At 37.8% G+C, this 13710-nt stretch overlaps 1 protein-coding gene across 1 annotated transcript in view; it reads right to left on the bottom strand.

Moving 5' to 3' along the window:
* LAMA1 (laminin, alpha 1) overlaps positions 1–13710 on the bottom strand; it is a gene marked incomplete at its 3' end in the record, with an annotated part of 62060 nt that overhangs the window by 43719 nt on the left and 4631 nt on the right. Inside the window, exons 3-4 of the mRNA XM_010287995.1 lie at positions 7204–7446; positions 2918–3097 (exon numbers count right to left, since the gene is read on the bottom strand). Coding sequence (XP_010286297.1) covers positions 2918–3097; positions 7204–7446 — 423 coding nt within the window. The remainder of the gene's footprint in view (positions 1–2917; positions 3098–7203; positions 7447–13710) is intronic.

Genomic DNA, 13710 nt, shown 5'->3' with positions numbered 1-13710 from the left:
CTACAAAAAACAAAGTTGAAAAAGAGATGAAGAAAAGACATTTACATGTATTTTCATCTTCCCCCCTACTCTGGAAAATAAAATACCAGCATTTGATTATTCTGCAACTTGAAAAATGCCAAGAAAATAAAAGAAGCTTTGAATTTTTGCCACTTGGGAAAACCTTCCATTTTGTGATTTTATTTTTTTTCCCCATATGTTTCCTCACTGGTACGAAACAATAACTGACTTTTAACTTTAAGTATGAACAATTCCTCAGCTTCAGGAAAGACCACCAAATGTGACCTCAGCCAAAATTTACTTGTAAAAAAAAAAAAAAAAAAATCCTTTTTTCACCCTGTAAGAAGCCATGAAGCGTAACAAATTGCTGTATTTTCATTTCAGTGTGGGGAGCAAGAGTATGCTTTCTTAAAATGGGAACTCTGCCCTCCCTTAAAACCAGTTTATGCACTCGCTTCCAGACCAGCTCTTTGCTACTAGTGTGTATGCAGTGTATTATTCTGTCCAAATTCTTAGCTTAAAAATTAGTGATACAGCAAGTACAATCCATTAATACTGCCAGGTGGTGAGCAAAAGCAACATACATAAGGAAAGGATTTAATTTTCAAGGCAAGGAAGAGGCAGGTTACCATCTGGGTTCAGTTACAGCTGCAGTATCAACATGGTTGGCCTGTTTGTATCCTGGGAAGTATGTACTACAGGGGTATCAAAAAGAAACATTTTTTGAGGATACTTCTAAGGAAAGAGTTCAAGACTCTCACACCTAACAACCATACAGTCATCTAGTTCAGGAAGAGGAGATGGCCCTGGGTGGTCAGACATGCTGACTCTTGGACTGTTATTTCTTTGAAGGATCTTGGAGCTGGAGCAAACTAGCCTCTTTGATTTCATAATCAATTTTTTTATGTTTTTACATTTTTTATTATGTTTAGTATTTTAGTATTTTTAGTTCTTTTTTTAATGTTATGGGCTTGAATTACAAAAACATTCAGGGACTTCTCATGAACAGTAAGTCCTTAACTACAAAGAAGGAGGTCGAGACAAAGTAAAGTAGGACAAGAGCAGAGCTTCTCACTCCATTCCCTGCTTCATCTCCTTTGTCTAATTTTCTTAAAACTCACAGCATATGGCTCACAGCAGCTGGAGCAACCTGAAGTTGCAGGAGACACCAATGTCTAATCATATGCTACAGACAGAAATAAGCAAATAAAATACAGAACTAAAGGTGCTGTTGAACACTCAGAAAAGTTCTGCATCAGCCTTTTTACAAGACCATGTACACGAAACTAACACAACTGGTATCAACAATTGGATGTAAAGTCTTCAAAAACAATAAAAACACAATCCAGAAGAGCTGGAAGTGATTACCTTCGTTGTAGTTGGTTGCACAGTGAGACACAAGGTGAGACATTGGGATCCCTGCCCAATAAAACCCACGTCTTGTAAAGACAAAGATATTTAGCTTTTCATGCAAAACTGAACTAAGTAGTGCTAGGTAGGGTAGTACTAAGCCCTGGATTGCACAACTGTGTGTGTTACAAAAGCAATGGGAATGCCTGTCCTCAACACCCTTGTTTCCCAACTGTATGTTTGTATGCTTCCATGTTGAGCCTTTCTTTTTGGGGTGTATTTCTTGATATTACACTACTATCAACAGATCTAAATGTCAACCAGCTTGCTCCACAGGACTGTCTCACCTGCTCAGGCTGTGCATTAACCACTTCCAGCAAGGCACAGCTGGAGCAGCTGCCCAATACGCTGCACTTGCAGTCTTCACGCTAGCAGTTCCCACATAGGGCAGACAGAACAAGCTGAATATCAAGATTTTACACTTTAGAAATGCTGCAGCTGAATGGGCACCTCCATGACCAAGCTAAGAGTGGGGCTGCCTTGAAAGTACCCATCAAAGCCTGACCAAGTCCAAGCAACTTGGATTTCCTCCCGTCTGTACCCAGCTATCCAGTCAGACTTCATAGAAGTAGTGTCAATGCACAAGGATTGCCTGTATCAGAGAAGCCACAAACTGCAAGAGTCCTGTTGCTGCGCAAGGAGGAGTTGCCTGGGGATGTTCAAGGCAAATAGCTACAAGGGAGGGCAAGAAGAAACACTTCTCATTCTTCTGACCTCAACAGAAAGCCCGCCTTCATTGAAAAACCTGAAGCCACTCACCTCCTAACCTATGGGTCTCAGGCAAATTTGAGAGTCAAAATGGCAAATTACAAGGCAGAAATAATGCAGAAAAGTTCGTTACGGTAGGTACTGTTATTAGGGGCTCCAACACTGAATTTCTGTGAGAGCTTGAAGAAGTCAGTCTAAGTGCTTGGTTCCACAGTTTCTCCAGTTTCAATATCAAATGCATAACAACCAGTTAATAATCTCCCAAATTCTTATCCAAGTGTTTTGCATTATTATTAACTCACAGCCTTTAAAATAATTTATTACAACAGTCTTTTAAAAAAAAAAAACTCTCATCAGACAACAAAATTCACAATGGCAAAGTTTTCAAATAATTATTTTTATGAATCAGAGCACTGGGTCCTGAAATCCTTGATACACCAGAACAAGTACTGCAGTTGCACCAAGAGCAAGCTCAAGTGACATATCCACCAGCCAAACCATACCTTTTACTTTTGTGATAAAGCATCATAAACACTGTTCCCAGCATAAATCATTTTCACAAACAGATAAAACAAAAAGCAAACAAATAAAAAACAATCTCTAAAAAGTAATTTTTCAAAGTTCTTTCTGACAAGGCATTGCTGTTACTAACATCAAAGGGAAGGCAAGAATTATTTAACCACCTATCAAAACAATTCTGTTTGTGAATCGCAAGGATCGAGTACGTCCTGCTCAAATAGGTTAGAAAAGGCTCCCCCATTGAATCATACTGAATACCATTTATGAACAATGAGCTTACCCTTCTGGTAACAATGGGGTCTAGTTCTTTAGGATCATTATGGCTGAGAGTCATAAGGTCAGCATTAAGGGTCCTAATACGCTGCAGTCGTAGGCGGATGTATCGTGCAGAAGTAAACTCCAAAAGCTTTTGTGAAGGATCATCAGCACTAGGCCTACCGTTGATCAGTGACGTGTGAATCTAGAAAGAGGGACTAGCTTAATCAAACATAATCGTGACTCATTTGCAACAACAAACATCTTAGTCTAAGAATTAAAAACAAAGAAAGAACTTAAGCTTGTTTTCCAAGAACTCAGGATGGTGAGATGTTAAACTATGAGGAATTCTTTTTTCTTCCTCATCCTCTGCCTGCAGGTAGAATTCCAGTTTCCTGACTCACACACTTCTGAAACCACCACTCTCAGATCATCTTAGTCTCAAGTCTCCTGGACTTTTTTGTAGATAGCATAAAGAGAAAAACAGTAACACAAGCTAGTCCTTATTTCCCTCGGTCTTCCTTCCTCCCCCTTATTGAGATGGAACATGTAACTCTGGCCATAAACACAGTTTTGTCCTTACAGATTTCTCCTCCACAATTTGTAAAGATCTTATTGTAAAACATAATATGGTGCACATGCTCAATTTGGGGTCATTAATCCTATGCCTTGCTGGAAGGTTGCACAATCAGCAACGAATACTCAGTGATATGAGAGCGCAGTGGAAAGCCACAACACAGATGACAGCTGAAAGCAAGGGTCTGCCACCACAAAGCAATCCATCTGGCCTCCATCTTTCTTCTGCAATCCCAACTGGCCCCACTAAGACAGCTTTTGGTATCAAGCTGCACAACTTATTCTGGCAACAGCCCCTTCCTTCTTTCCAAAGCAACTTAGGAATATATAAGGATTTAGTCTCATATGACTATGCAGTGCCTGCTCCATTTTATGGAAGAAACTGAACAGTGAGACCCTACAGGCCACAAACAAATGTTAAAAGTTCACCTGGTATCCACAACAAATAAGGGGTCATGCTTGGGGCTTGTCAGCTACATTTTAGAGTGCATGACATATCCTAATTTATGAAGGGTAATTTTGTCTCATATACTACTCTTGAATTTATAGTTTCGACTTTGCCCAGTAATCTCAAATCATTCCCCTGATAATATTTCTAAATCTAATAGATTTTTTATTATTGAAAAAACCCTTAATTCTGTAGTGGAGATAGGGGCTTCCTAGACAGCAACTGTGTTACTTCAAAGACATACTAAGAGAGTCTGGTAATGGAGTTCACACTCACAACATTATAATTTTGCCATTTATGAGTTATCACCATTCCTCCTAAATATTCTAATATACTGTGTTTGAAGACTTTCACTTTCCTAATAGACCGTTCAGAAACTAATCATCATCCATTTTCCAGCGGCAGAGTAACAAATATGAAATCCAAAACTTTTTCCAAGTCCTATCCTGCAAATTCACACTATGTTATGTAATACTGAGCTCTCATAGAAACACGGAGAATTATTTTAGTCCATTTCCTACCCCAAAACAGGATTTACTAGACCTTTGTTAGATGTTTCACTAATCTGTTCTTGAAGACCACTGTTGGTGGTGACTCTATAATCCTCCAAGGCAATCTATTCCAACCCTTTCTGGCTTTATTATTAGAAATCTTCCTAATTTCTAAATGATGTTTTCCTTGTTGCAATTTCAGACCACTTCTTTCATCCTGTCACAGACATGCAGAACAGATTATTCCTCCTTGTACCCATATTTTGTGCAACTGAAGACTGAACATGCCCACCCCATCTCAGTCTGTTCTCTCTAGGCAATTGGTTGCAATACATTCATTCAGAAGTCATGTTTTCTGCTGGGAATTACAAGACAGAATTATTGGCCAAATATTCAAAGATCACTGCACTGCTTCCACTGAGAAAAACCACAAAACATACATACTGACTATAGACAAGCGCAACTTTAGCATGGAGCACCACATCCTACTCTTGTTTACCCTTAACTACAGTTGTAGAATTTGCTGGGCTCAGTGCAGTCTTTCAATTTGCACAACAAAGAGGAGGACCCAACCATGGCACTGGAAGTTCTAGCATTTTGTGTTTCCTTTTTATCACTTATAGACCAGAGGTTTAAAGATCCAAAAAGGCCAGTTACAACCAACTGGCATTACCTCCTGTGTGACACATCATTTCATATCACATAGTCTTTCCCGCCTAAATCTCCAATGCTCTGGTAATACATATTCTCTCTACTCATGAACAGTGTCTTCAAGTGATGAAATGTGAAATTCCATGTAATTGAAATGAATACACGAAAATGTATTATTCACATTTTAACTCTAAAGTTATTTACTGGCTTGACCAGTAGAAATGCTGTAATAATACACTGTAATTTCTATAGGTACAACAGAGGAATCTTTCCTAGCAAGAAACAAAAGAAACAGTAAGGATAGATACTAAGACACTAGGGAATAAAAAGAACAATTCTCCATGTACACTGCTATATTTGGCTAATATATTGCTTACATACAGTGATACATTTGTACTATATTTTTTGGCTTACTTGTCCTCCAGCATTCAAGATCATATCCAAACAACGGTAATTTAAGCCTTGGAATTCATCATGAGCCCTGACTCAATTACACACATTTCTAGAAGCAGATTTTCAAGCAGTATAAATCAGGTAAACAACAGAGCTTACACTAAAGCAGCTATACCTTTTCAAACCTGTGAAAAATCTAGCAGCCAAACTCAAGATGTCTGGTTTGGCAAAAAATGTTGTTATTAAGTGATATCCACATTTAGACATGCAGTCCTTCTACCCTACCAGTTCTTTCACACCAGGGCACTACAAGCTGACTGCAGAACATTGGGATGCTAAGAAGTGCTGGATACAAGGCAGGTGCTTGTAGAGATCAGCTGGTCTGCAGGACTTCCTATAGCCCCATACTTAAGTTCAACAGGTTGGCCAGAACCAATTACAGAGCAGTAAACATATGTATTTTCAAAAGGGTGCCAAGATTCAGTAGTACAGGTTGTGAGATACTCTGTGCAGGGAACATTCCTGTCTGCTTTTCCAGCTATGAAGGAGCAGCCTGACCTTTGTGAATGACAGCTTTTATGTCATACACAGCAATTTAATTGTAATTTTTTATGTTATATTTTTACGTTACTACACTCCAAAAAAGAGGCAATGTTCTGGATAGTATCAGGCAATTAATTCTGTGTACATCAGGAAAAACAAATGAGAAAAAAGTGTCACTAAACTGAATCTCTGTATCTCAGAGTATCTCTCAACTGAATCTCCTGGGTTTGGAGTTGCATGGCCTATCAGACATACATTACAAGATGCACTGTTCATACAGAGTCAACCTAGAGGCTTCCTGGTTAATTGCATGGAGGGACAGTTAAGTTTCTTTGTTCCATCTGATCTATCGGGCATATGCTCACATCACTGCAATAAACACTCGATTAACGTGAATGGGACTCAATGTTACTGAATTTCATTGTTTTCTTGCTGAAACATAGTTTTAAGTTTACATGAAGAAGTTGGACACAGTTTAGCCCTTAGCTGCATACACTCCAGTCTTTTTTTAACTGAGAAATAAAAAATATTGGCTTCTATTAAGCCGAGTTACTAGCATTCTCCATGGGATAACACTGTACTTATTATCACGCTCTTACATTATAGCATTCACAATAGATTAACCGCTGGTTTTAATGTATCATTTCATTATGTGGCTGCCTTTATGTAATAAATTACACAAGTACATGAATAGAGTTTGTTGAAAGAAAGAACAATCAACAGTGAGGCTGCACAACTCATAGCTCTCTTAATTATGCCACATCCCTGAAACAATGCCAAGGCTTGTTTAGGAGTTCCAGCTGTGCCAAGCACTTCAACAGTGTTTGCAGCTTTATCTCACACAACCAGGTGTTCCTAACACCGGGTTTTTCTTTATTAAATGAGAATCTGGCAAAACAGAGCTTCTGTTATAGTCTTTCAAGATAAAGCAACTAATAATTCACAGCTGATAGATACCATCACATTATGTGGAGAGAGAGAACAGAGAGTTTAGTAACAGGAATACATAGAGCTAAAGACATGTTTGATCCCAGCATTTAAAAGTTTGCTATGCTGGTACATGATGTAAAGATAGTATCATTAAAGATTAACAACAGATCACCTGGTAGTGCTGGGGGCGATGAACTCCGTAACTGCAGTCCAAACGTTTCCAAACTGCTATCACTCCATGTTCTTACTCACAAACCCCAAGCACAAAAACAAACGTACCTCTCCATGTTCCAGGGGAACTAGTCTGGAATAATAGGAGGTGCAGATCACTTCATCATCTCTCTTATAAGTTGGCGGCCCAATTCTTGGTGTAATATTATAACGAGTTAAACATTCGGTATCGCTAATTGCATAGTACTGCCATGGTCTGAACTCTGTGCCATCTATGGAGCGTTCCAAAATCCAGTTTCCAGGTCGTGGAGCATTAGCAGCTTTGATGATGACATATGCAACTTGGAAGACCTAAAAAAAGCAATATGACAATTTTAACATGTCATTATGCTGTAAAAGTACCCAGTTGGCTTCTAGTGGTCTAAACTCAGATTTTAAAAGTAGTATATGGTCTCACTGGGGAGAGGGTAAAATTTGGTACAGCAACTCTGGATAAAATTTTTGCACAAACTTTTGACAAAAGGCCAGTCTAATCTTTCACTAACAGAAATATGTACCATTTTTTGTCAAAACTCTGAACATTACAATGAAACACTTGTTTAGGTGACTAAAAAAAGAACAAATGTATTCAGTGCATCATTCCGTGTTAATGTGATAGCTAAAATCAAGATCTACACTGTACATTTCAGGATTACTGGGGTATAGCATTCTTTCTACGGGACATGTGCTATTTAGCTTTTCTGAAACACTGAGGGCTTTAATGAAGTGAGTGGTTGTTTTTTGGTTTTGTGGTTTGTTTTTTTTTCCCCCCCACTGGAAGCTGCAGTCCAAACAACTCTTTGTTCCACATTTTATCTGGGAGTTTAATCCTCTCAGTAATAGCATTTCTGATAAGCTTTTTACACCCTATATTAAAAGTCTTTCTGTGCGTTCCATTTGCATTCTGCATTAAAGTTATTTAAGCGGAAGACTATTTACAGACACTGCTGAAAACACACAGAAATTAATAAAAAGAATGTGACAAATATAAGCATGATAATCTTAGCTCTTTTAAGACCTACACTCTCTAAGCTACACATGTATCTTGACTATTTTTTTAACAAACCTGGGTCCAAAGTGAAATCCCCAACCACACAAAAGCACTGTTCAGCACTTCTGTGAGTAGGGAGGGCAGTAATTAAGTTTATATCACGTTTTAAATGATCTTGTCATGGCAGCTAGATAACCTGCACTGGCCTCCATCTAGCTACAGCGTTAAACACTAACACTGAAGTGCCCTCACTGCAAAGCTATGATACTCTTCCTTACCTAACACCTACGACATCGGCTTACTTAAAAAGGTTGTCTTTGCAAATTGATAAGACTTCTTATAGGATTTTAATGTTTTACATGCACTATGGTATCAAGCCACATTTAGATGAAAGAATATTATTCAACTAGCTCAGAGGTATGTATTTGCACTTGAGCAGGCTGCCTGGTCAGCTGGTATCATAATCGTGGTCTGCATGTGCAGTATTAACACTGTGCTTGAACTCCAGTTTGGCCAAAATCAGTTCTTTCAGACATTTCAATTATTTTTTTTAGGTGTGTTTTTGTTTCTTTCTACAGATTAAAGACAGAACAACAATAGCACTTGCCACATAGATTTTGATTTTATCAAATGGGGAAATAAACACACAGATAAAGAGTAATCACATTGTGTGTGCAATTCAGGGAACTGTTTTTTGAAACAAAACATTCTTTAAGTGAACAGAGCTTTGCTTAGGAGATCTTGCAGACATGAGAAGGAAAAAAATTGGTGATACTTATCTTCAAATTCTGACTTACTAGATGTAATACCTTAAAAGAAGTCAAACAATCCCAGTTTTGATTAAAATCAGACAAAACTTAAAACATGATATTCACTTGGTCTGATTTGCTTTTCAGGCACTCCAGTTTTATCCTTTGAGACATCAAGCACATATAAACAGAACATTTCCAGTCGTGTTAATAAATACGAAAATTTACACAAATTGAGGATTTTGTCTACTGACTTATATGAAATTTCAGCAATTCAAGCAGAAGTAAAGAGAAAGAGAAGCCAGCTCACTGTTTAGTCACAGACTTAGAAATAAAATTTCTCTGGGGTCTGTGAATTCTCTGTTGTTCAGCACAATCGTAAAATTTGATCAAAGTTAAGTGAATACCAAGAATTTTAATCCAGCTTCCATGAAGAGAAGAGACCCTTTTAAATACAACTTACATTATACCAACAAGCTCCAACTGAAAAACGTTACAATACATGCTTTTAAAGGGAAAAGAACAGAATCCGGGCAGACTTCAAGTCAAGCAACTGTATTCCCTATATACAACCTGGATTTCATTGATTCAGTTTGCGGTGGTTGTGTTACACCTGTTTTGCATTGGTTTATGCACAACCAGAATCTGGGGTATCATCATTTCACTACCCCTAACCTGAAGACACTTGTATGTGACAAGAGTTGTATGGGTACGTTTATTTTCTCCGTCACAAATGAGAACTGCAGAAAACTATTAAAACTAGGCAAGTGTTATTGACTGAGCTTAGGAACTGCTATGCACCTCCAAGTTTCTTTGAAGTCAATCATCTCTCTCAAATGCATTCAAATGCAGTGCAAGACTGGAATCCCAATTTCTTTCCAATGCCTTGGTAGAAAATTTTCCTTAAAAACTCTTATATGTCTTTATTTTTTTTCTCTGTGCTTGCTGTCATCAACTAAACTACCTCCCTACTTATTACACAGTCGGATGAACAACAAATGATCTACTTTTGATTACATTGAGATTTTTCAAGACCCATTATAGTCTGCAGCTGATGTAGCTGTTTTAAATCCGGTTCCAACTAGTAACAATGAGCTATCCTTCATCACAAACTAACTGCAGCCACTGCTGCAGAAATAAGATATTCACAAGAGTATGCAAGTTAAATCTATTTTAAATATAAAGTTTCCTGGTGAGGGGGGAGCCAAAAGCCAGTTAAAGATAAAAATCTTCACAGCAACTGTGCACATATTCAATACACAATTTCAACAAACTAAGTCTTTTCAAGTCAACATTTTTCCAAAAAAAAAAAAAAAAAAAAAACAGCAACCATGTTTGGTACTCAAGACATCTAGGGATTGATTTTTTCTGCATGCCTACAGTTCACCAACAGCTGAAATGAAGATATTTTACACTATGAACCCAACAGAGGGATTCAAAAATCAGTGAATGGTTCTATAAATGTTTAAATATGTACAGTGTAGAAAACCATTGCCACCTTTTCCCCCAGACCCTCTCAACTCTTCCATTTACACATGTAGACCATAGGTACCCAAAAACACTTGATAGGTAAATTCACGGGATAATAAATATCAGCAACACCAGGAAAATTTGTCAGCCCCTGAAATATAAGTTAAATATAAAATTAAGGAATTTTGTATAAATGTTCCTGCAGTCAAGAAGTCACAAAACAACCCATCAGTAGGAGTTATATTCTCAGGGATTATGTTCCCAAGCAAGGGAATGAAGCTGGAGGAAGGGATTAAGGTGTTCCCAGTGCTTGCAGATGAAGATGTTTTAAAGAATGTCAGCAGTCAGGGGTTTTGCAGACCTCGTATCCCACAGTCTCTGTAACCCCAAATGGACCTGAACCAGGAACTCCATGTAATGCAAGCTGATCTTCCAACATATTCAGAGCACTTCTTTACAAATTTTTACTTTCATAAATTCTTCATATTGAACATCACCGAAGGCAGTTTCTTACCACTTTCCACATCCATTCAGTGTCCACCAACCAGCCACATGATAAACTTGAGCTGTGTTGCAAGAGCTAATGATTTATATTCTTTAATTTGACTGTATAGCTTTCCTAGAACTCATTTCCTTATTGAGCTACAAGGGTAAAAAGGGCAAGCCAAAGCAAGTTAACAATTCCCAAGCAGCTGTAGATTAAAAGTGTCATTTTACAGGCATTTCAATCCCACTGTAAAGACCAGGCAAATAAACTTGTACTGAAGCACTGCTTCTTCATAGCAGCAATAGCAACGTAACAAGTTGCTTCTGCTTTATTTAGCCTTTCTAATGACCTTGTTTCCCTGAATGCAGATCCAGCAACAAGTGCATTATTGTTGAAACAGATTTATAAATGAACCCTTCTCCCCATTCATCAGGAAATTTTGCATATTTTTCTTCTCAAGACTGTAAACTCAGCCAGCAGTGGCCATGCAGCAGATGCTAGCCAAAAGTCCCCATTTCCAAGGGCATGGTCAGTGCTCTACAACACACACGGACAATGCCCTGGCAAGCACAGTTTTCCTGGTAGTCTTTTTGGATAAAGGGCTCCCAGTTATACTTTTCAATTTACATGAATGGAGACAACAATAAGGGAAGATTCTGTCTTTTCATATTTGTGAGTATTTGAGCCCTTAAAGGGAAAGATGAGTCCCAACACTTTTTTCTTCCTGAATTTCAGAAAGGTTTAACCTATTAAGAATGGAGGTACCACCTGCTACTTCCAATCTACACCCCAATTCAAATCCAAACCCTACCGGACCTTGAAGAAACCTGAAAGGAGTATATGATTTTTGGGACCTCAGGATCACTTTCAGTGTCCTATTGCATACCTTACTGAAATCACACTGGAATAACATAAAGCATATAATGCAGAAGACTGCAAAATGAACAAGCCTGAAGGAATGCAAGTCTCTTGGCAGACTGGTTCCTCCTAGTTTTTATAAATTCAGCTAAATCTTTCCTTCAGGATGAGTGCAGAAAGGAAATCTAAAATACAGCCAAGTATGTTTTCCAAAATAACCACAGGACTTGTCATGCTAAAATGTTTATTACAACTAACATTACTCCGCATTTTAAGTGAAACTGCAAAATCCATTCTGTTCAATGCTGTCAACACATATAAACCTGGTTACCAGAAAAGCCTATTTTTCTCAGATTTTGTTTTACTGTCCAAAAAGTCTAAAATTAATCTGTGCAAACTCTCAAAGAGTAGAAGACCACATGAAGGGATATTCTGAGTATCAGCCTATATTGTCCACAGAAATGTCTTTTTAAGGGATAAAGATGGCTTCAGGCTTTTATTACAGACTATGAGGGCTAGCAATTTCTTGCAACATTTTGCTCTGAGGAGTCTATGATGTTAAAAGTGCAAAATAAACTAAATCTAGTAGAATTTCTAATCTCCTGAATTATCTATTCCCTAAGATTTTTATACATTATGTGCAACCATTGTTTTCAAATAGAAGAAAAATTAATTTTACTGAAGAAGTGTATCACAAGAATGTACAGATGAGCACCCTGAATCTTCCATCATCAGTTTTACAAAGCCAGAAAAGGCTTTTAATGAAGCTTGCCACATACAATAAATTAGCATTGGTCCAGTGAAGTCAACAGAATAACATCTTTTTTACATCAGCAAAGGACTTCTCCCTACAGAAATCTCTTCTTGCCAACTGAATTCAAGATAAAAGCTCTGTACAAATCATATTGTAATATTTACATTATTTTTTACTTTCTTATAGCAGAAACTACAAATTACTCTTACATCAGCCTCTGAGTGGTAATCCAGTACTCACGAAATATTCATGAGCTGTGACTTAATCAGAAGTGAAGAAGTTTTCTCAATTTCATACTTTGGGTCTTCCAAGAACAACTGGTCTTGCTTTGTGATTCAAGAATTTTGTGATATACAAATTTGTGCCTTTCTGCTATGCCTAGTACAAAGTACCCTTAAATACATTTAAAAGTCTGAAGCATGATAATAAAAAGGAGGAAAATATTCTTCATTTAATGGTGTGTCAGATAAATATTTTACAGCTGGCCCAAACACACTGCTGATATTTATAATAACATTTATTTTAATTCATTACAATTTCACAAAGTAGCTGTCCAGAGGAGTCAAACTCAGGCAAAAATGCTGGTTTTATCTAAAACTGCTGCTGCACATTTTGTTTGTGCAGAATTACCAGTGTAGGAAGCGCAGGGTCATAAATCAAATCTTTGTATCTCATACATCAATACTGTACCTCATTGATAAACTACACTTTCCCCAGCTCTGGATCTCTACCATACATTCACTGGAAAGGGAGCGGAAAATAAATTTTTAAAAAAGACTATCATACATCTAGGTCCTGGAAAGACTGAAAGGCACACCAGAATACATGTACCTAGTTACGATCCATGTGAGTTAAAAAATCACGACGTATCCACTGGCTACCCTTACAAAATGCTTAGCATTAGTTATAAAGAGCAGAGACTGCAAAGGAGAAAGATCAAAACAGCAGTTTCAGTACTGATTTTATTAGCTAGCCATCTTTTCTTAAGGACATTCCATCAAACTGCTCTTCAGTCCAGCAGTTTTTAGACTAAATAAACTAAGCACAAGGTAGAATATTAGCTGAAAGAATATCCTCTGGTCCCTTCAACTTTAAGCCGAAAGACGAGTACAGCCAAATAAAGGACACAGGGGACAAACTGTGGCCAGAACTTCACCTAGCGTAAATTGGAGTGGAGCCAGTTTTCACCAGCTAAGGGAACCTTCCCCATATTTGCCAGCCAAGGCTATGTTCCAGCACTCACCAACCCCACTGCTGGATTGTATCT

The sequence above is a fragment of the Phaethon lepturus genome, unplaced genomic scaffold (genome assembly GCF_000687285.1).
Source record: "Phaethon lepturus isolate BGI_N335 unplaced genomic scaffold, ASM68728v1 scaffold355, whole genome shotgun sequence".
NCBI lineage: Eukaryota > Metazoa > Chordata > Aves > Phaethontiformes > Phaethontidae > Phaethon > Phaethon lepturus.
Note: the sequence above shows the minus strand (reverse complement) of the source record. Positions and strands in the feature narration are given on the sequence as shown.